This window comes from Populus euphratica, unplaced genomic scaffold, assembly GCF_000495115.2.
Source record: "Populus euphratica unplaced genomic scaffold, PopEup_1.0 scaffold37.1, whole genome shotgun sequence".
Classification (NCBI taxonomy): domain Eukaryota; kingdom Viridiplantae; phylum Streptophyta; class Magnoliopsida; order Malpighiales; family Salicaceae; genus Populus; species Populus euphratica.
Genome location: NW_011499909.1, coordinates 266,270 through 290,636, shown reverse-complemented (window position 1 = coordinate 290,636; position 24,367 = coordinate 266,270). Strand labels below are relative to the sequence as shown.

Below are 24,367 nucleotides of genomic sequence, written 5' to 3'. Positions count from 1 at the left end.
GAACCATGCAATACGGAGATCCATATGTTTCAATCAACTCATGATAACAGCGTAATCTAATAGCTAATTTAGAATTGGCTGCATAAAAAAACAAAACAGCTGTCAAAGAGGTAAGATTATGCCTTAAGCACTGTCAAAGGACCCCAACCTGCAAGTTCTGTTCAAGTGAAACTCCCTGTCCGGTAAAGGAGGTGTTCACCATCCATATTCCAGAATTCGGATTGAATGGTTTAAACTACTTAAGAATCCGAACTTCAATGCACCACATACTTACAACTCGATGCAAGGTGACTATGGAAAAAATAAATATTGATCAATGGAGTTTTTATTTCATCTTATAGGTTTCACCAACACGTTCTGATTCCCATGACATGAGAATGTCATCAGCATGTACTGTCCATGTAGTTTACCAACAATCCCTCAAGCATTCCTCTATCCGGTATCTTCCCAGCAGCACCATATATTGGGGCTAGCCCTCCACTTATTGGACCAGGATTTTCTTTCACCTGGATGATTTCAGAAAAAAGAAAGAAAATAAAAAATCAAACAGATGAAGCCGTAACTGAAGATCCTTCACTTCCACCTCCGAAAAGCCAACATGAACATCCCTAAAGGTAACAAAATTACATAGTTACTTTGATAACCCCTTTGGTGAAAATAACTTGCAGAACGTACAGATTCCCTCAAATCCCGGAGGAAGTCCTCAAAACTGGTGCGTGTTGAAGGGTAACACAGATATGAAAGCTGATTCAACTACCTTAAAAGTTGTAATCAGTGCTCAGACGCAACTCATGGGACTGAAATACAAAGAAAATAAACCAATGCCAGCCACTACAAACAATTGGAATCAATCTATTAAAAAAAAAAAAAAACTTTGCATTCTCTTGTGCCTCAAATCAAGGAACAATAGCTTGCTGCCAAAGGTGGCTAACTTCTAATGGGGACAATAAGAACGTGAGATGACCATGCATATATTATGCCCTACAGAAACACAGTTCTTCTGGGAAAAAAAGAAAGAAAAAAGCCTACCAGTTGGGTCTCTGCAATGCATTCAGATGCCAGCATGTTGGATGTCATGATATCATTGACTTCAAATATGTCTGGATCATTTGATCTGATTGCCACAATTGTCACGTCTGGCCTTCCAGTGATAAATAACTCAGGTATTTCCTTGATCCTGTAAACAGAATGACTCATTTTCAATGGTTCGAAGAATTTACAACTCAAAAGAGTGGCAAAATGAAGGTACAAACAACATAGACCCCTTTTATATTCTCTTTGATACTTCCATTATTGATTTAGTGTTTTCCAGGTACCCAATACGATGTAATGAAAATCAGGTTAAACACAAGCATTCAAGGGAACATCTAGATAGGCAACGAGGGAAAGAAGCATTGTAGCACCTTCTAATCCTAGTGACATTAATGAAGCCCAAGCCCCAGCAATCAAATCCCCAGGCCTGCTTCCAGCAATGATAGGGGAGACAGAGCCCACCTGATCACTCAGTCACTGCAGCAAGGACACAATTAGAACACCAGAAGCACAGGCTTCAAACAGCCAACTAGAAAAGTCTATTGCATAAAAACTCGATATTAAGATAAGCTCTTCTCTTTTCCACATTAATAGTGCTTACGAATGCCCAGACATTTGACAATTTACTAATGCGAGTCTTGAGAATAATCAACCTAAAATCAGCCCTTATATCCCTGATAATTTATTTGATAAAGATTAATAAAAATTAGCAGCAACAAATTGATGCTGCTGGGAAGAAGCCCAGTGCACAAATTTTCAATAGCATGCCCGTCAAGATGCCATCACAAGAAACTCATATAAGAAAGAATTTAAAAAAAGAACCACCAACAGAAACATAAAATTCAGAAGTCAAGCAACAATATGGCTCTGTATTAACAATGTGAGCAGTGCAAGATTAATGCAATTTGGAATCAATGATAATGAAGAGGAACAGCTAAATAACTATTTGAGCAACGCAAGATGTCTTCAATTTGAAATTCAGGAACAAAAATCTGATAACAATATGTAGCAGTTGCTCAAAATGAAAAAAAGAAAAAGAAAAAAAAAAGGAAAGGAATTAAACACTAGTTCCAAAATGCCAGGCAGCATGACGGAAACTAAAAGTACTAGTATAATATGTTTCATCAAATTCAAAACTGGCGAGATGGTAAATTTTTTACAGATAAACCTATAGTAGTTTTACCTTTCTAATATCATGTTTTCTGTATAGAACTACACTTGTTCCTTTTAGTGCCAGTCCACATGTATGCACATCTACTGATATTGAGGTGACTCCTTTAACAGAAAAATCAAAAGGTGGAATCGGGTACCTGAAATGGGAAGAAAATTGAACTTGCCAAACCAGGGACAGAAAATGAAGGAGCAATTGACTGTCTCATATTTCATACCATGTACCAAAATCTATAAAGCACACAACAGACAGATGCAACACATGTAGAATAATAATAAAACCAGTTACAGCTTTCAGTCAAGTCCAACGATAGTCACATGTTGTCCTGGTGAAGAATTGCAGAACCTTGGACTAGCCCCTTTGCATAGACCTAGAAAGAAAAGGTAGTCCAGGATACAGAAAGGCCTCTAAACTCCTATGCCAGGACATCATGGTGATGGGGTCTCCCCAAAGACATGCATTCTTAGTTAGAGCATTGTCTACTGTCAAAGGTTGAGAGAAATTATATAAACTAGGGCAATATTGCTCGATAAGCACCCTTTATTGCATTTCCTAGTCCAATTTCCAATAGGAAAGATAAACTCCTTTTCTTGCATGGAACATCCTTCCTGTGGCCCTAAATGACTTGGAGCTTAATCGTGACCTCAATATAGACTGATCTTTAATAAATTGCACTCTCTTGATCAAGTAATTAATGCTAGTGAGTTAATATAAAATCGTTCTTCCTTATGTTATAGCTTAAACTTTTGGATTATGACGATTTTTAGCTTTTAAAAGACAAGACTAGAACCTCTTTTCTTGCCAAGCTAATTTGTTCTATAAATTATATGTAATCTTATTCTTGCTTATCAATTTTAGGTCTTTCAACCATGCCACAAGGAGAAAATAGCCCCACAAACAAAAACCTTTTGGAGAATTTCACAATCAAGCTACTAACTTTTCATTTAATGTTTCCCCTGCCTGGCCTGATTCAAAATTCCCATTTTCGTAGTCATCGAAAACCAATTAAAAAACAGACCCCACAAAATCAGAAAAACAAACAAACAAACAAACAAACAAACAAAACCCATCATTTATAATAAAAGGAATTCATATTTCTTACCTTTTGTTTCTCTGCATCTATGTAACCCTTGACACCAGGCACCATCCTGTTTTTATTCAACAAAAGAGAGAGAGAGAGAGAGATTCGATAATTTTATAAAATCTCTTTCAAGAATCCAAATGAAAGGGTGAATTAATTAAGTAATTACTTACTAGATGGAGGTGAACAGAAACCCTAAAATGGTGGATTTGAGACCATTATCGTAAATAAGAGGAAGAAATGATCGAAGGATTCGGGCAATAAAAAGAGAGAGAAGAGGTACGAAAACCAAAGCAAGAGGCTCATGATTTGATAAAAAAAAAAAGAATTAGCTGAAGCTTGTAAATCATACAGACAGCTAATTTGTTACTTCTCTTACTGTGGGACATTCTACTGGAGAGGACATGACTGTACTTGCAGGTCACCGGATCCTGGTGATATGGTACGGACAATTAGAGAGGCGATATGTCTACTTCTGGGAAGTGGCCCCGAAGGGATGAGAAATTATGTGAGTGAACTATTCAAAATAACTTTAGTCTTCCTGAGGATTTCACTACTTGCAAGTTGCTGAATATTTGTTCTGTGTTTTTTTTTTTAATATATTTGTTTTTTATTTTAAAAATATTTTAAAAAAATTAAATTTTTTTATTTTAAATTAATTTTTTTAATATTTTTAAATTTGATATGTTAATAATAAAAATAACTTTTAAAAAATAAAAAATTATTATTTTAATATATTTTTAAATAAAAAATATTTTAAAAAATAATTATAATTATAATTTCAAGCAAAAAGAAACTCTATGATTGGAAAGGTGCTGCAAAACAAGCAGAGGCTGTGTACGACCGCTATTTGAAATGCCCCAATCAAAATTTCGTAGAACTTGAGTTTTTTTCCTCATGTCCCCCCCTATAATAGCTTGTAAATTTAAGCAATCAAATTGTGATTTTTTCCTCTTGCAGTTAATATTAGATAGGTGTTCTTGTTGTGCCACATGCCAGATCAAATGTTTTCTAATGTTTAAAAAAATATTCAATGATAATAATATAAGATAATTCAGATTAAATTAATTAAAAATATAACTTACGATATCAAATAAAAAAAACCTGCAAAAAAATAAAAAAATATAAAGTTTAAAACTTAATAACTTAATGTCAAACTAAAAAAGAAATTGAGTTAATATAAAATAATTTAATAAATTAATAACATGTGATATATGATCGGAATAAAAAAAAATATCAAAAAAATAGTTTGGATAACGGATCAAGTTGACTTAAGTCAATGTTAATATAAACTCGAGTTAATATAAAATAGTTTTAAATGAGACATGTTTTCAAATATAATAGTTTTAAAACTCAATCAAGGATAGATCTAGGAAAAAGCCTGGGTCATTGGTCAAGGACCGGGTAACTGATCAAATTGATCTAAGTCAATGTAAAAATAAAAATAATTATTATCATAGTTTTTAAAACTGATTTATAAATCAATTTAAGGTAGGCTCAAGTCACAAGTGTGGTTGAATATTGACCCTAGTCAACTTAATAAAAAATAATTATTATTTTTGTAGCTTTTAAACTCAACTTGAGAGTTGATCAGAGATAAAGCCTAAGTCACTATAGGAAGGGACAACATAAAAATAAAAGTGATTATTATCATAATTTTAAAATCTGATTTTCAGGTTAATTCAAGGTAAAGCCAGGGTTACAGATTAGGATGGTCAACTCAAATTACTCTAGGTCAATAGAAAGATAAAAAATATTATTATTATAGTTTTAAAACTCGACCTAGAAGTTGACCAAGACAAGGTTTAGGTGACGAGTTAAGAGGGTCAATCCAAGTCAACGCATGAATAAAAATGGTTATTATCATACTTTTAAAATTCGACTCCGGAGTTAATTTAAGATAAGGTTTAAATCGTAGGCCTGGTTGACCCAATATTTTTTTAAAATAATTAAAGCAATTATGTTTTGATCAACAAAAGATTTTTTAAAATTAATAGGGGAGTTAATTTAAGATAAGGTTTAAATCGCAGGCCTGGTTGACCCAATATTTTTTTTAAATAATTAAAACAACAAAAGTTTTTTTAAAATTAATAGACTTTTAACCTATATTTTATCTCTAGTTGACCAGGTTCGTGACTGGATCATGTTGATTCAATTATTCGTTTATGTTTTTAAAACTAAAACCAATCCAAATCTTTGATCGATCTAGTTCCAAGTCAATTTGTCATATCAATCTTGATTTTATAATTATAGTTATTATAATATTATTAATTTTAACATTTAATATAAATTAAAATTTTAAAAAAATATTATTAACTTTAACAATAATATATATTAAAAATAAAATAGATTTTTTTATATTTTATCATGTGTTATCTGCTATAACTAAACACAAATCTTTTTTTATTTTTTTATTTTTCTTGTCTTTATCTTCTTCTTTTTTCTGAAATTGTAATCAAAAGACAGAGAAGTTCTTCTTCTTCTTCTTTTTCTTTTTTTTGCTATGATTGTTTATTTTTTGCTGTGGCGTCTACTGCATCTATGGCCTCTTATACTCAAGTCTTCCATGCTAATGCCGTTCTCCACATGATACTTCACCTTTTAATTTTTTTACTTTTCCTGTTTTGATATTTCTTCAGCGAACAGAGGTTATTGAGGAGGTGCCTTGATCAGCTTCACCCCATCATCAAGATGAAGAAATGATCTCAAATTTCTGCGAGGACCAAAGCTCGAGCTGACAATCCAGTTGTAGAGAGAGCTCTCTCGGTTTTCTTTTAAGAGTTATAGTTTCAATGCCCATCTTTATTAGTGAATTATCTACTGAGTACAAACGAGAAGAGCTTCCCGAAATGTTTCTATTGATGATGTAGTGATTGATATCATAGATATGCTCCAAATCTCTAATCTCAAATCCAACATCAAGCAATGTACAAACAAGTGGGTTTAGCCTAGTAATAAATTCCTCAGGTCTTGGTCTGTCTGAGTCAAGGAAGATGTTCTTCTCCGTTAAGAATAAGAACGACAGTGTCCTCTCCCATGCTTCTCTGACCTTCAAAAATTTATGCTAAAGGAAGACAACACCGAAGATTCAGCATCCCTTTCTTTCGCCTCTCTCATTTCTTTGTTCCTTCCTTCCTGTTCTTCATAAAAAAACGCTGAGATCAGGGAATTTGGAAAGATTAATGGGATTATGGGAGTTCCAGCCTTCCCCGCCAAAGAAACCCTGCAACGGGTCAGCTCTCCAATGCCCATGTTCTGTACATGTGTCTAAGCAACGCTGAATGATTGTTGAACAACCAAGACACATTTACTTAAATGCTATTTTCCCTAAAAAAATATGATTTCAATCTTTTTCCAGGAGGAACAGCATGGCTCATCAAATTCTTTTTTTTATAGAAGTGATTCAAGCATTCAGCCAGAATTAATAAGCTTCCTATCAGGTGGATGGAAAGTTATGATAATTGGTTAAAATTAAATATTATAAATGTGAAAAGTAAGAAGAAAGTGTACATCAAGGATGTGTAAAGGAGTTTTTTTGAAAACACTTGGAGGAAGAGGGGCATAGGCACGAACGAGTTGAGCTACAAACTGTTTTGACAATGTAAAAAATAATTTGATTGAAGGTAAGTCTCTCCCCGATTTGAAAAAACACTTAGAAAGACCCAACTGTCTGAATCTCCTACTCTTCCTCCCTGCCATTTCTTCCTCCGAGAAAAAACCAAACCTTACCCTCTCCAAATCCTGAGGCCTCTATTTTCCTTATTTTGAAAAAATAACATCTCTTCCCTTCTTCCTCATCATCAACCCCATCTCCAACTAACCTTAATTTCCACAACCTTTTTTTTTCCAACAATCTTAATTTCCTTGTATTTACATTACCATATAGTCAGTCGGTTACTTTTAACGTCTTTGAAGCTTGAGCCATTACATTTTTTGTTCTTAACAAAGATATGATCAGAGATAAGTTTAATAAATTAAGACACAACCATTGCTGTTTTCTCTCTGTATCCATCTTTGTTTTTGCATTAGCGCTGTCATTGAGCCCTATTTATTGTCAACAGTCTGATGGCAATGACAACAGTACGGCCACAGAAGACCTATTTTCAGAGCTGGTCTACAACAGTTTCTCAAATTTTACCTCTGTGTTCAAGCAAGATATTGCCAAATATTTTGGTTTCTGCATTATTGACGTGTAGATTACTCAGCCACTATTTCGTTTTAATGTAATGGTGGATTTGAGGAATGAGTGTTGATTATTAAAAGTGGTCATATTCTCTCTTCTTTTCTTTTTTATTTGGATTTTCAGGGATGAAGATTGGAATATGGCATTCAATTTCTCCAAAAAAACACAATTCATATCCGATTGCGCCAAGAAAACAAACGGTATGTACAAAGTTTGGAGCCTGAAAACAATGATTTGATAAAGGTTTTAGATCTTTCTGTGTATTTTTTTAACATAGGCATCTGCATTTTGAGGTTTAATGAACGCTACATAATTAGTTCAACGGACATTTTGTTTGGATTCTCTTTCCTTTATGGAAAACCAATTCACAAGTTGGAAAGAAAGAGCGATTCATAACACATAGCACATGCCCGCTAATTTTCCTTTATTCTATCACAAAGCAAATCTTAATGCCTAATTTAATAGATCCGGTTTGCTTCTTTAATTATATATTTAAATATATTTTTCTATAAGTTTCCCTCAAACTTGTGGAGTGTTTTTGCAGTTATCATTCTAATTCTAGTTTCAGTTATGTTATTCTTACTTGGATGAACTTTTTTACTCCCCTTGGTTTATATTATCGAAACATTTAGCTACTCCTCTTAGTTTATTAATCCATTTTCTTTCTGTAGTAAATCTTGCTGACATTTCTCATGTTGTGCATCAGGAGATATGACAGCACGTATATGCACAGCAGCAGAAATAAAATTCTACTTCAACAGTTTCTTTGAAAAAGGCACAAAGAAAGCAAACTATTTGAAACCTAACAAGAACTGTAATTTGAGTTCATGGGTTTCTGGATGTGAACCAGGATGGGCTTGTGGAGTTGGCAAAGGTCAAAAGGTTGACCTCAGAGATTCAAAGGTCATTCCTGATAGAACTACAAGCTGTGCAACTTGTTGTGAGGGTTTCTTCTGCCCTCATGGTATTACTTGCATGATACGTAAGTATTCCGAAACCCACCATCAATCATGGCAATGGTTTTTTTTTTTTGGGTCTGGAACCATGGCAATAGTTAGGAATTGCATATGTTATGCGCTCCTGGTAATATTGTTGCATTCCTTGGGCTAATTACCAGTTTTTGGTTAGCATGGGTAGAGATCTTCCCTGAAATCCGCATACATTGGACTTATGACCACTACTTCTTTCTCTATATATATTCATTCTCAGTGACCTCAGATCATGACCATTCAAGTTATAAAGTCGAATGTTAATGTCAAGGCCTTAAAAAGTGTTGGGGGTGTGTTTTACTCATCTCCACTCCAGAATCTAGATGACTCAAAGGCCATGCTGTATGCTTTCAATCTCATTTTAGCTCCCCCCGTGTTCCATTTTTCTGAAGAGCAAACTAGCAACAAATTTATATGTTGGCAAGAAGAAAGTATTAAAGTATTTTGATCCTTAATGGAGGAAAATTGGTGAAGTGACCTTCCCAAATCTGAGCCTCTTATTACAATTTCATAAACTTCTTCCAGGGAAAGGGGGCATGAAGAAAGTCTACCACTCATTTTCAAATTCTGTCCATGCATTAGCAGAGAAAAGAAGAAGATAATTGAACAGACAGAGAAATTTAGAGTTTCCATTTTATATTTGAAGTATGAAAAATTGTTTCACTTTCCAAGCTGCCCTGAAGATTCCTTTTTCAGTCTCGGGTTGTAATAGCATGCAACCAAAGTGTTTGTCCAGACAAGCCAAGGAAGTACTTCTGTACAGCCCCTTTAGTCTGTATCAAGTCAATGAATCTCTTTAGTACTGCTCCTATTTCTGATGGATGATGCTGAGATGATCAAGACACTTAAAAGAGTGCTCCTTGGAAAACAGTGATTGTATCAGAGTCCCGTAAAAGAAGTTACCATTTCACCTGAATTTGGTTCTATGTGGAATTGTTTTAATAATGTTTCTGGCTTACATGGAGTTATTGTATTCTGTTTTTCATTTCTGAATTTTAAATTGTTGTTTACTTTGGTTTCTTTCTGGAAAGTTAGTTTGTTGGATTCATTGTGTCATATGTTCCTAATAGAGCCACATCTAACGTTCTTTATATTCTGACATTTTCTATCTTGTCTCTGAAGCTTGTCCATTGGGTGCTTACTGCCCACTAGCGAAACTGAACAAAACCACTGGCATATGCGACCCGTAAGTTCATTCTTGTTTCGTGCCTTTTCATTTCAAGGCTTTTTTTTTTCTGTTTTATCATGCATACATTAATATTTATTACCAGAAATATTTTGCAGATACCATTACCAATTGCCTCCTGGAAACCCAAACCATACATGTGGTGGAGCAGATGTTTGGGCCGATATTTTAAGTAGCGGCGAGTTATTCTGTTCAGCAGGATCATACTGTCCGTCCAATATCCAAAAAATTCCTTGCAGTCGTGGGTATTGATAATTATCCCTGAAACTTCCAGCAGTTATCTATTGAATTGCATTTCTCACCTTTCCTCATATCACAGCCACCTGTTTTGCTTTTCCTTTCACTAATGAAACTAAGCTGCGTTTTGTTTCAGACATTACTGCAGGACTGGTTCAACGTCTCAAACAGGTTCTTTTACTAGTTTATTGAGAGGATATTGTGTTTGCTGTCTTAGTCTGTGCTACTTTGTTACTCTGTTGCCGGGGCGTACTTTTTTCATCTGCTAGGTGTCTGCTTGTTAAGAATCTATGCCTTTCGGTTTAGTAATTTGATTTATTTTCTTTCAATTTTAGCAGCATGTATAATCTTTTACAATGAACTTGCAGGGTGTTTTAAGCTGGCAACTTGTGAACCACGCTCAACAAATCAGAACATCACTGCATACGGCATTTTATTTTTTGTGAGTGATCAGTTTACCTTTTAATCATTGTCTGGCGATGGATTTGAGTTTCCATTACGGTATACTATTATGAGAAGAATGGCAGAAAAATAAGTGTCAGAATGCACACAATATTTACGACATACTTCAAAATCGCAATATTCTTATATATGATCCTGTGTGCACAACCATCAGATCTAATCGCTTCACTTGTCAATGTAGGCTGGATTAAGCTTTCTGCTTATCATTATTTATAACTGTTCTGATCAAGTTCTTGCAACTCGAGAGAGAAGACAAGCAAAGACAAGGGAGAAGGCAGTTCAAAGTGTAAGAGAAACTGCTCAAGCTCGTGAAAAATGGAAATCTGCAAGAGACATTGCCAAGAAGGGTGCCATTGGACTGCAAACTCAGCTGTCACGCACATTTTCTCGTACAAAGTCTAAAAAGCCAGCAGAACAGCTAAAAGGTTTAGGTCAAGCTAAACCTGGAACAGATGCTGCTCTACCACCTATGCCTGGAGGTAGTTCATCTTATCAATCATCTGCAAAAGGGAAGAAAAAGGAAAAGAGCAACCTCACACAGATGCTGGATGACATTGAGAACAATCCCGAGGGTCATGAAGGCTTCGATTTTAAGATTGGAGATAAAAACACAAGAAATAATGCACCAAGGGGTAAGAAGTTGCATACTCAGAGTCAAATGTTCAGGTATGCATATGGACAGATCGAGAGAGAGAAAGCTATGCAGGAGCAGAACAATAATTTGACCTTCTCCGGGGTAATTTCAATGGCTAACGATATTGAAATGAGGAAAAGGCCTACTTTGGAGATTGCTTTTAAAGATTTAACCCTCACTTTGAAGAGTAAACGCAAACATCTGCTAAGATGTGTGACTGGGAAATTATCGCCTGGCCGAGTTTCCGCTGTAATGGGTCCATCTGGGGCTGGAAAAACAACATTTCTTTCTGCTTTGACAGGAAAAGCAACTGGTTGCGCCGTGTCTGGTATGGTTCTTGTGAATGGTAAGATGGACCCGATCCAAGCATACAAGAAAATCATTGGTTATGTGCCTCAAGATGATATTGTGCATGGAAACCTGACAGTGGAGGAAAATCTCTGGTTCAGTGCAAGATGCAGGTATACAACTATAAATTCACAATTCCTTACTAACCACATTTTTGTTAGTCTCAATTCACATTGCCATCATAGTGATGACATTAATGTTGACATCCAACAAGTTTTCATGCATCAAACAAAATGCATGTATCTGGTGTTAGTCCTTCTTGTGTTTAGCCAACATTGACTGACACAAGCCCCCTAAATGGTGGGAAGTAGAACCTGGCTTTTCTGGGTTGTTGAACAACAGAAACTATAAAATGATTTTTATGCTAACGCATTTCAGACTAGGATATTGAGTTGGAAAACATCTAAACTTATGAACATTGCTAGAAATTTACATGCATTTGGTGGTTAATTTTGATTGTACACATTTATATGTACTTTTTTCTACCAAACAAGGGAAGCTAAAATTTTCTGAATATTTCTGTTATTGTAATTGATGGCATTGGAGCTTCCTGCAAATGTGGAATTTCGTCATGGTGTGCCAAAGATTTTTTTCTCGTAAAAGAAAACCTTTTTTTTCCTTCTATTTCTTCTATCAGTCTGCTTGGCATCATTCATATATTTATATGTACACATATTGCATCAATACAACAAGAATGTCCAATTGTTCTCTCTTCTCTGTTCCTCCTTTGTTATTCATTTATTTGCTCTGCCTGCTTATATCTCCCACCTCTTTCATACAGACACACCCTTTATGTATTAATTTTCTCTGCCTTCTTAGATATTACCCTCTCCCTCTCTTTCTTACACCCACAGTCACAAATGCTGTGGCTGTTTAACAGTACTTGCTTTTTTTTTATCATATATATTTACTGGATTTCTGTTATTGTAGACTCTCCGCTGATCTACCAAAACCAGAAAAGGTTCTAGTTGTTGAAAGAGTTATAGAGGCCTTGGGCCTGCAGCCAGTGCGAGATTCTCTGGTTGGGACAGTGGAAAAGCGAGGAATTTCTGGAGGCCAAAGAAAACGTGTCAATGTTGGTCTTGAAATGGTTATGGAACCTTCACTTCTGATATTAGATGAACCCACATCTGGCTTGGACAGTTCATCCTCCCAGTTGCTACTTAGAGCTCTTCGACGTGAAGCTCTTGAAGGAGTAAACATATGCATGGTTGTACACCAACCTAGGTAATTTACCCTTTCTATTATGATAGAAAGTTGTCTTTTTAGATTATGTGATATAGTGGCCATAAGAGAATATTAACTTTCCTTTTTTTCCCTTTGCTTTTCTTGGTTGCTTCAGCTATACATTATTCAGGATGTTTGATGATTTTATACTTCTAGCTAAAGGTGGCTTGACAGCATATCACGGATCAGCAAAGAAAGTTGAGGAGTACTTTGCTGGCCTTGGGATTACTGTACCTGAGCGTGTGAATCCTCCAGATTACTTCATTGACGTTTTGGAGGGCATTGCAAAACCAAAATCGGGGGTGAACTATAAGCAACTTCCAGTTAGATGGATGCTTCATAATGGCTACCCAGTTCCTATGGATATGCTGCAGAATTCAGATGGGCTGGGACTACCCTCCGGTGAAAATTCTGCTCATGGAGCAAGTGAAGCTGGATCTGAAACAGAGTCTTTTGCTCGGGGTTTTTGGCAGGATCTGAAAGCTAATGTTGAGTCAGAGAGAGAAAAGTTGCTGCACGATTTATCAAAATCAGGCGACTTATCCGGACGGAGAAGCCCTGGAGTATATCAGCAGTATAGGTACTTCCTTGGGAGGTAAGGGAGGTCCCATTTCTCTATTGTTGGTGCATGTAAAGTGTAACCCTCCATTATTATCATGATAATAGCGCTATGTTAATTGAAGTACTGTGCAATATTAGGCTCTTGCATCTCTCACGCGAAATTACTCTATTTTGGGATGATCAGTTTTATTGAGTTTGCGTTCATCATAAAAATTAACATAATCTTCTTGAATGGCTTGTTTGTAGGGTTGGAAAGCAGCGGCTACGAGAAGCAAGGGCACAAGCTGTAGATTATTTGATTTTATTGCTAGCTGGAATCTGCTTAGGAACACTAGCTAAAGTGAGCGATGAAACTTTTGGGGTGCTTGGTTACACATACACTGTCATTGCAGTTTGTAAGTGACCAAAACCTTTTGCAGTTCTTGTATATGCAAGGCTCCATTAGAATATTCTTGCTTAGATGTAGGCTTTTGATGTTTAAAATGTAGGGTAACTTGTGATCAAATTTGCACTCTATTGGGTGCTTGTTATTTTGCATGCCAGTCTGCCATTTTCACTGTACATTAGCTTCCCTATGTTCCTCTATGAAGTGCTTTTTCGTACAAGGTTCATTCCCACTAGTCTAAATGTTTTTCGGACTTTCAGCACTGCTGTGTAAGATTGCGGCTTTGAGATCATTTTCCCTGGATAAGCTACATTACTGGAGAGAGAGATCTTCTGGGATGAGCAGCTTGGCATACTTTCTTGCAAAGGATACAATAGACCATTTCAGCACAATTGTCAAGCCACTTGTCTATCTGTCAATGTTCTACTTCTTCAACAATCCAAGATCAACAGTCTTAGATAACTACATAGTCTTAATCTGTCTGGTGTATTGTGTGACGGGAATTGCTTACGCGATGGCCATCTTCTTCGAACCTGGTCCAGCCCAACTGGTGAGCATTTGAAGTACCATTTGCATTGAGAACTTGTTAGTTCCATAAATTAAGTCGGTAAATCATGAATCCATCGCCCTCGTATAATGAACAGACATGCAATCCATATCCACATACGCTTATTGCAAACGTTTTCACTCGCGCTAACGAGGCATTGTTTTGTGCTGTGCAGTGGTCAGTGTTGCTTCCGGTTGTTCTAACCCTGATAGCAACCCAAAGTGAAAACGGCGTTGTTGTGGATTACATATCTGACTTGTGCTATACTAAGTGGGCACTGGAAGCATTTGTGATATCAAATGCTAAAAGGTTGGTGTCTGACTTTGATATTCCTCCTTCACATGTGGTGATTAATTAATGTTTTCCATGTAATGTACCAGCTTACCTTCTGATTATTCTGTCTTTCAGGTACTACGGAGTTTGGCTGATAACAAGGTGTGGTTCACTCATGGAAAGTGGGTATGATCTAGGCCATTGGTATCGTTGCTTAATCTGTCTTGTTTTAACGGGTATAGCTAGCCGTGTTGCTGCCTTCTTTATTATGATTACCTTCCACGGGTAGTGAAGTCTTCTGTACTCTTTCTTCTTGTAAGAAGTAGGGGGGGAGGGGAGGGGGGTGTCAATTCAAAGACTCTTGCTCTCATGGAGAGAGCTTGCATAGATTATTTGAAAGGGAATTTGAAGTCATGGAACATAGTTCAGAACTTAAAATCATGATACTAAGGTTCCTCTGCTTCGTTTCTGCGTGATAATTTGTGTAAAGATCAGATAAGTGGACTTTTTTTCTTCCCTGTTTTAGCCAACACTACACACCAGGAATAGAAACTTATTCTCAACTTTTCTCAATACTGTGCGTTGTTGATTTTTTTGCCAAGTACAACAGGCTTCAATTTTATTTTATTTTTTTTTGTTATGCGTCTCTTATTTTGTTCAAGATCTGGTCTGTGCAAGATATTTGCTTGGTGAAGTCTTGTCCAGGATGAAGTAAATTGTTCCTGAGGTCTTGTCCATCCAGCTAAGAGCATGACAGTAACAATCCTCTTTGTTTCCGGACCAAGTAAGTGGTACTTCAGGGTATTTGCGATGAGTCGCAGCAAAACATAATAATCCCAGGGCTCAACCAGAACACAGACATAGACAGAACTGGGATTTGCTTTATAAATGTTTTTTTTTTTAATTGGGACTGAGCTTCTTAAATTATGGGCTACATCGCTAATATTTTCCAACTCATCAAGATTTAATGGGATTGGTTCCTTGATAATGAATTGTAGTTTGAAATGAATTGCATGGTCCAAAATATTTCTAAGAACAAATATTAATTTCATAAATTTGCAATATTATCACTAACATCGAATTTTATTTTACGATAGCCCATCAATTTTTTCTTGTTAAATATCCTTTTTCTTAGGAATCATATTAAATATTTTTACTTGATGAACATATATCGAATACAAAAGGGTTTAAGAAATAATATTTTATATGGAACAAACTTTACAATATTTCATAAATAATTATGTGAAAAATATAATGATAATAGAATAATAATAGTAGTGATGGTGGTAATAATTATAATAATAATGCTAATATTAATTGTAGTAATTGTAGTGTTAATTATTGTTTGAAAGAAGAAGAGAATACAGTCAAAATAATTGAAATAATTAGTTGATATTATGAGTTCATTACTTAATAAAATATTTCACAATAATTTACAAGTTAAAACATGTTCAATAAACGTATTAAGTTAATAAATTACTATAAAAATATTTTATGTTTGACTAGTTTTTAGGTGAAATACTTTACACAAAATAAACACTTTTCTATAAAATAATTCATACTAAACAAACACTCCATAAAATAAATTTGGTATCCTATAAGAATAAGTTTAACGCTTACATTTCCTCTAACAGCACCGTTACTGAAATTCATTTCCAAGATTATGTAGAGCTTCCATAATAAGATTACGATGTTGTTGAAAAACTCTCATCTTTGTTATAATATTTTATTTTCGTAATATTAGAAGACGCGGTTTAATTAATTGTTAAGTAAGTTTGTTTTTCATTCTATTGTTTAGAATATAAATCCAAAGAAAAACACAATTTTTTTTATTTTTCCAGATTATTCGATCCCATCAACCTTTTTGTTATGATCTTCATGAACTGATCCCCTCTTCTTCTAATATTTGTTCAGGCACAAATGCCTCATATACGTTTTTAATGAACAGAAATTAACTCGTGATAGTACTGATGAAGTTTATAAAGCAACATAAGCACCCAGCTCTGGAAGAAGAGCCTTGGTCAAAGCAAAATATTAAACAATACTTGATTAGGCCTTGCTTGTCAATAAGTATAAATTATTTCAAAAAAATATCAAATTGATATTTTATTATTATTTTAAAGCACTGAAGCAAAAAATAAATAAAAATTATTTTTGAAAAACAATATTCATTATGACACCAGATACAAACACATCTACAAGTCCAATACTATCTTTAGGCACCAACCCAAGTACTGTTAACTTGACTTTAATCTTCATCAGCTGCTCAGATATATTTTTAAATTCCAGATAACCAGGTAGATTGTTCATAAAAGCAGGCAGTAATGCAATTATAATAATTTATACAGCAAAGAAGTGAAGCCCCGTATTGCCCACAAAAAAAAAAAAAAAAAAAAGTGGCCGCAATGATCACAAGCAATGAAAGTCATGAATTACGGCCCGTGGCCAAGAATATTAAGAAATGATGATGAACGGAAATAGTCTAATATCTTGAAGAAACTTCAACGCAGGTTTTATTCGAGATCTGCTGCATGAATACGTAATAGTTGTTATTTTTTGAAATATTTTTTATTTTAAAATATTTGAAAGTAATATTTATTTTATTTTAAAAAAAAATTAATATTATCATATTAAAATAATTTAAAAACACTAAAATAATATTAATTTAAAATAAAAATAAAATAAAATAATTTTAATTTTTTAAAAATAATTTTGGAAAACAAAAACAAGCTTGAACGGCACGGCTGCTGTGCAAGGTGAAAGTCTGGTACTGGGATTTTGTTTCATTTCAATATGAACTTCTTTTGATAAACTAAGTTATATGATTAACTCTTACCATTTTGTGTATTTAAATTAACAAAGCTTGAACATGTCAAGATCTAGCTCGGATCATGTCTCGTTCAATCCCGCGTTTAATCTGTGCCCTATATTCTTTTCAACATCTCATAGAAATTGACTTCCAAGAAATTAATCAAAAGTCTATTCAAATCTTTGAAGGAGACAAAGTCTATACGTACACGTACGGGAAATATGGACATGTATTGTCCCTATTCGGTGTAATTTAATTAATTATTAATATATACATTCCATGTCCATGAAATTCTACGTGCATTTTTGCCACTCAAAATTGAATGAAAGTCATCCAACATATACAATAATGGCCATTAGGGTTCGTGGCGAAGGGGAAAAAAATAAAAAACAGGTGTCGCAATTGCTTATATAATGTACTAGCTGTATTTCATTGAAAGTGATTTTTTATATATATAATTGTGTGAAAAGTTTTTGTCCGCCTAACATAAATGCATGATATTATTTTAAATAGTTTGGTGATATTGATGATTAATGTTGTATTAATTTTGGATTTTTTTAGAAAAAACTCTATTAATTTCAATTTAAGAAATTAAGGTGTTCTCGTTTGATTTATTTATTAGTTCATATCAGCCAACGACACATGGAACATAAAAATATTTAATTTTGAGTTCAAGCTAATCGATGTTTCACTGTAGCGTGGAATACTGTTTATTGTAAATGAATTTACTATAAATTGTATTATTTTATATTGTAGCGTTATGAGTGCTTTTAATTGTGGACTATACTATTAGTGGAAGCAAGTGGAGAGGATGTAGCTTACAGGACCCAAGCACTAGGTTGAAGTGGTGTTGGTCACACCTCTACATACACGTGGTGCTTGGATTGTTGCTTGGGGGCTGAGCACATTTTAGCACACACGTAGCCCTTGAGCTCCTACCTATAGGTTAGGCACTCCTCAGTGCACACATGGCATTTAGGCTGCATTGGGCTGGGGATAAGTGACGCTTGGATCATGGCTCTAAATTCAAGGGGAATAAGTCAAGCGTTAGGACCCGTGAACAATGGGTCTAGCATAAGGATCCAATTCTATTGGATCCTTCATCAAGACTCAATATTTATAGGTCATATGATTCTAAGTATTATTATTTTTTTTAGAAATATTATTATTTTTGTTATTATTAATAAAATAATAAATAAATTTGAAAACAAATATTATAATTTTTATTATAAATTTTTATGGTATTTTTTTAAAAAAAATTTGAGTCTGCGGCATAGTATTATTATAAATATTCAACAATTCTAAGTATTAATATAAAAAATACTATAATTTGATTGTCAATATTATCATTTTTCTTATAATACAAAGTATTCATCTCAAAGGTATTATTATTTTTGTTCTAATATTATTATTTTTATAATAATTCAAAGTTTTAATATAAAAAATATTATTATTTATGTTCTAAACATTCTTGGTATTAAAAATAGTATTATTTGGATTATGAATATTATTATTATTACTAGAATAAAAAATGTTAATATTAAAAATATTACTTTTTGTGTTATAAATATTATTATTTTGATAACAATCAATATTATTAATAAAATAAATACTAAATTAGAAAAAAATTATTAAGAAAAAAATTATTCTTAATATTGAAAACAACCAAATATTTAATTTGAAAGATAAAATTAAAAATTAGAAGTGATATTATTATTATTATCATCATCATCATTTAAATTTCAATGATGATGATGATGATAACATCAATCCTAACGCACACGTGGCGCTTGACTCTTTTCTGAAGGCTGGACACACCCCAACACACACGCGACTCTTGGGCTACTGTCTATATGATAGACACACCCCTTCACATACGTCATGTGGCGCTTTATTTCCTTTCTCTTCGGTGTAGTCCAGGCGCCACATAGTGTTTGGGCTGCCTAAATTTTTAGTATAATTATATTAAAAAAAAAAATTTGTAATTAATAATATTGATCTCAAAACTATTATTAATATTAAAAGAATTATTGGTAAGAATATTACTATTTGTTTTATTGATATTATTTTTTAGTATAATTAATATTAAAAGAATTATTGGTAAAAATATTATTGGTCTTTTTGTTGATATTACTTTTTTTAGTATAATTAATATTAAAATAATTATTATATTATTTCTTAATATATTTTTTTAGTATAATTGATAGTGTTGGTATTAAAAATATTATTATTGTTTTAGTCTAATTAATAGTATTAATCTCAAAACTATTATTATTTGTTCTATTAATATTATTTTTAAGTATAATTAATAGTATTAATCTCTAAAATATTATTGTATTTGTTGTTATAAATAATATTATTTTTATAATAATTCATATTATTGCTACTCAAAATATTATTATTTGTTTTATAAATATAATTATTTTCATTAAAATTTATGAGTATAAATATTATTATTATTATTATTAAATTTAAAAAAATTGCTATTATTATGAAAAAATTTATATTGCGACACGCGGCACTTAGGTTCTCTCTTGAGAGTGGATAACCAAAATGTCATGTAGCACTTGGCCTCCTTCCTTTGCGTTGTAATCCAAGCACCAAGAGATGCTTGAACTTGGACATTACCAAATATGATTCAAGGCTAGCCTTTTATAATAATAATGATTAGAAGTGAAGCCAACAGAGGTATAGAGAGGTAATTGCTCAAGCCAACAGAGGTATAGAGAGGTAATTGCCTTTTTAATATTTTTTTTAAAAAATATTATTTATATTAAAACATTAATATAACAACTTATATGTTGCAAAAAAAAATTAAACAAAAGAAAAGGAAAGTAGAAAATAACATGGCTAGAAAAAAACCACAACTTGTGGGTTTATATCTCAATATTTTTTATCTTCTTGTTATTTTTTTCTTATCAATTTATTTGTGTCTTCTTTCAAGTAGGTTGGTTTGTTCTTTTTTGTTCTTGATTTATTTGTATTGACTGGATATAGGTTGGTTTCTTCTTCTTTTTTTCTTGATTTATTTGTATTGACTGGATATACATCTTACCCACTTTTAAAAATTCCAAGATTGCTATGATTCTTGAAGTTTTAGCTTTAGTTTCTTCTTCGATTCTCTAAATAATAAGTTTTGTCGGAGTTATTTCATTATTTTTTTTAGTTATTCTTTTAAGAAAGTTTGAGAATTTTGGATTTAAGTTTTAATAGATAGCTAATAAAAATCAAATTTTTTAGGTTTACATTTTTCAGTTAAGAGATTAAGTAATCTGCCAAACAAAAACTCTATGGATGACTTGTTATTTTTAAAACGTGGAGACACAGTGCTTCAATATATTTTGTTAACAATTTTAAAATCACTTAATCAGTCGTTATTTCATTAGTCAGGGACTCAAAAAGTAATTATAAAGTTTATAAACAAAATTCAATAACTTGGATTTGGAAAGAAAAACTAATTAGTCTCTACTTTTTCTATATTATCGGTACCTATTATTTATAAAACAAAGCTACTTATTTGAAAATATAACCCCAAAAACATAATGAATGATCTAGAAAATGTTAGTTGCATATTTTAGTTTATACTACTACTAATTTTTTAAAATATTATTAAATAGAAAATCTGGTGTAAAAATATTGGAGTAAAATATTAATTATCATCATTTTTCTACATGAATAAACACTCCATGCAATATATTTCACCATATTAGATGAAAACAACTCCATGCTTAACACATGTTTATATATATATATATATATATATATGAGTGTTTGTTACTTTATAATTAAATATAATTGAAATTGTATGATAGTTAAATCAAATCCATGTAATATCCTAATAATTATTGTGTAACTCAACTAATTTTTGTTTAACAATAAATTATTGCACAGTTATATTAATGGTTTAACAATATCATTGATATATAATTTAATAAATCAAGATGATTATTTCACTGAGGTGAGTATAAAGTTATTTTTTTGTATGGCATGTTTAAACTTAAATAACTCTTCTTTTATTTCCAACAGAGAAACACTTATTCACCTTGCTTACTTTTATCCCAATAAGTTCTCTATAATAGACCCTATGATTGTTGGTGACTAACTTGATATGTATATTATTGATTTACACAATGATGGTGAGTTTTCTAGTATTGAAGATATTGATGGTCTTGCGGAGAAAATGATAAAAATAAAGAATAACAGTTTGGGAAGAGTTTTTCAAATTGATATATATACTTATCAAATTGTCATTATTTTTACCAGTTGTAACTACTATAGTAAATAGTTTTTTTTCTTTCTTGTATGTATATTATAAAAAGTAGATTGTGGAATAGAATAAGAGATAAATGGATAAATGACAATTTGATCTGTATACATTAAGAAAGATATCTTCGATTAGATTGATAATAAATTATTATGAAATGGTTTCAAAATATAAAAACTTGAAGAGAATAATTATAATGTAAGTTTTTTTATTTTAAAAATATTCTTAAATAAATTTCATTTGATATGAGTTAGTGTATATGTTTCAAATTGATTTTTCTATATAATACATGCCTGTATAATATCAAGTATTTGTTAGTAATTTAACTCCTTTATTTAAAAAATCATGACATTGCCACTTATAGTGATGTACAAGATAAATTGAAAAAATAAGTCTTAATTGACTCAGGATTTGTCCAAAATCAACCCTTGAATTGGGTTTTAAAAATATGATAATAATCATTTTATCCTTACATATCTTAGTTGAATAATTTTAAATTGAGGGTTTTTTATAATGATATTATAAAAATAATAAATATTGTTTTATGTTTTTATTTTTATTTTTTCAACTAAATACATTTCTATTTTTACTATCTTTGTCCTGTTATCTAGATATTCTTTGTCTTCATTAATTAACAAACCTATAAAAGATATGTGTTTTTTCCTGCGACTTTACTAGTAAGATTATTAAAAGATTTGGTGTTTTTTCCGAACTACTTCGTTGTTTATATGAACAATGAAGAAATTGTCCTCTCTTTTTCTTTCTTTTTTCTTTTTTTTGTTTAATTTTAATCTTAATTTCCCCCCTTTTTGATTTAGTCATTTTTTGACCTAATTCCATCAATTAAAGTTTAAAATTATTGTAAAAAGACATAATTAAAAGTAAAATGACCATATTGTAAAACACAAAAAAATTTAGTAGTGAATCTCAAAGATATTTATTTTAAAAAAGTTTTTAAAATATTTATTTTGATTCAAGATTTTGTTTTATTCATTTTACAATCTATATGCTTGAGAGATCAGAAAAACTCATCGAATAATGATGAAAGAAAAATAAAATTATTAATTTGTTATGTTTTAACAATAAGAATAACAATTTTAACATCAAAGGATTTCATTGGATGCGAGAAGTTTGATGATAATAATTGTTTCATATAAACATGTTTAAAAAAGTAAATTGAGATATGTTTATATTTTTTAATTTAACTTATTTTCATTATTTTTAGTGTTTTTAGGGTATTTTGAGTTTAGCAAGTGGTATAAAAGGTTTTATGATATTTTTGAGTTGTTAGTAGGTAAAAATAGGTGAAGTTTGGATTTTCAGGTCAAGTTCCCTCAGATTTTCTAATCATTGTTATGGTGATAAACAACCTAAGAGACAACAAGCTGATTGCAACTACAAATGACTTGTTTTTATATTTAAAAAAATAATAAAAAAAAAACAAAGTGAATATAGTTCGCTATCGAGGAAATCAAACCAAGCACATGCTTGAAAAAAAATTTTATTTGGTTTTTTAAGACTAGTCACATTATTCTAGTTTATCAGCGACTAGCTTTTTTATTTTTTTAAAAAAATAAATTAATATCCTCTATATTTTCATGTATTTTTTATTTAAATTTCAATTAATTCCCTCGTATTTTTTATTTAAATTTCAATTAATTCCAGGGTCTCTTTTATTTTTAATTTTTTTAGTGAGACTTTTTTAATTTAGTTTTTTTTAATATTTTTTATTTTTATAATTTTTGAAAAGAGTATTATAATTTATCTTTAATTATATATATATATATAATTTATTTGCTTAATGTATTTATAGAAATAAAATTATTTATTCCTGGAAAGAAAAAATAACCTCCAAAATAAAAACATAAAAAATGCATAAATTAAAATTAGCGTTAACAATTCTTTCATAATTTATCAATTTCTAATATTTGCACATTCTGAAATTATACAGGGTGATAAAACTAGTTACCCTTAAAATGACCGGCCCGGCCACTAACATACATGCGCTCCGTTTCAAAAGAAAACAAATTAATATAAATTTATGTGCTAATTAATGAAGTACACATGCTTCCGTATCATAATTATTAATTAATCTTGTATGATTATTATTAATTAATCTCTTACATTGGCTGGTACCGAGGTCGTAAAAAGAAACAAGTTAATTCTTAAAATCTATTATTAGTCTTAAAATTTTATAATTTTATGAGTTAATATATATTTAATATGTTAAATCAGATTAAATCTAGAAAATTAATAAAATTAGTTAAACTTAATAAAATCAGATTAATTTTATAAATTTTAAAAAATATAAAATTATGTATTCTGATAATTTATACCTTAATATTTTTATTATTTTAAATTTATATCTTATAAAACTTGTGTAATTTAATAATCAATGACTTAATTTTGACTATAATTATTATAATTTTTTTAACAATACAAGTTTTTTATGGATTTTATTTTCATAAAATTAAAATACATATTTATTCTTTATAATTTCTTATGTAAACTATGAATAATTAATTGATATATTATTTTATTTTAGTTGGGAAATATATAGAATAAAAATAAAATAAAAATTATAAATTAACATGCTTGACTCTCGTAGTTTATCAAAATTTAAAAGAATTTATTTCTTATAAATAACGAAGTAAATAGATCGATTTATTTAAAAAATAGAAGAATCAATGTAAATAAAATAAAAGTATTTGAACTTTTTTATTATTTATTTTAATTGAGTTATATTGTTAATTTTTATTTGATTGAAATTATTAACATATAATTAATTAAAATTTTTATTATAATTTTATAGTTTTACCATTTGAATTTACAATTTGAGTATATATTGTATATTTTGTGCCATGTTAAAATATATATATATATATATATATAAGTGGTTGTACGTGCAACTTAATTAATTAATATCTCACCAGCATATAGTCAAAACAGGCCTGGATTTGTTGCCTTTTCAAAACCAG

General features: G+C 31.4%; 1 protein-coding gene and 1 pseudogene across 1 annotated transcript; one reads left to right on the top strand and one right to left on the bottom strand.

The window, feature by feature from the left end:
* Positions 1–20,418, bottom strand: LOC105133718 (sphingosine-1-phosphate lyase-like; annotated as a pseudogene).
* On the top strand, positions 6,467–14,605 carry LOC105133794 (ABC transporter G family member 28-like). The gene is made up of 15 exons (XM_011037917.1): positions 6,467–6,541; positions 7,346–7,476; positions 7,591–7,667; positions 8,174–8,449; positions 9,579–9,642; positions 9,741–9,887; positions 10,016–10,050; positions 10,248–10,321; positions 10,523–11,436; positions 12,254–12,550; positions 12,666–13,145; positions 13,358–13,506; positions 13,757–14,046; positions 14,219–14,352; positions 14,452–14,605. The coding sequence occupies exons 1-15, from the start codon at positions 6,467–6,469 to the stop codon at positions 14,603–14,605; spliced, it is 3,297 nt and encodes a 1,098-aa protein (XP_011036219.1).
* Positions 20,419–24,367: the final 3,949 nt, after the last annotated feature.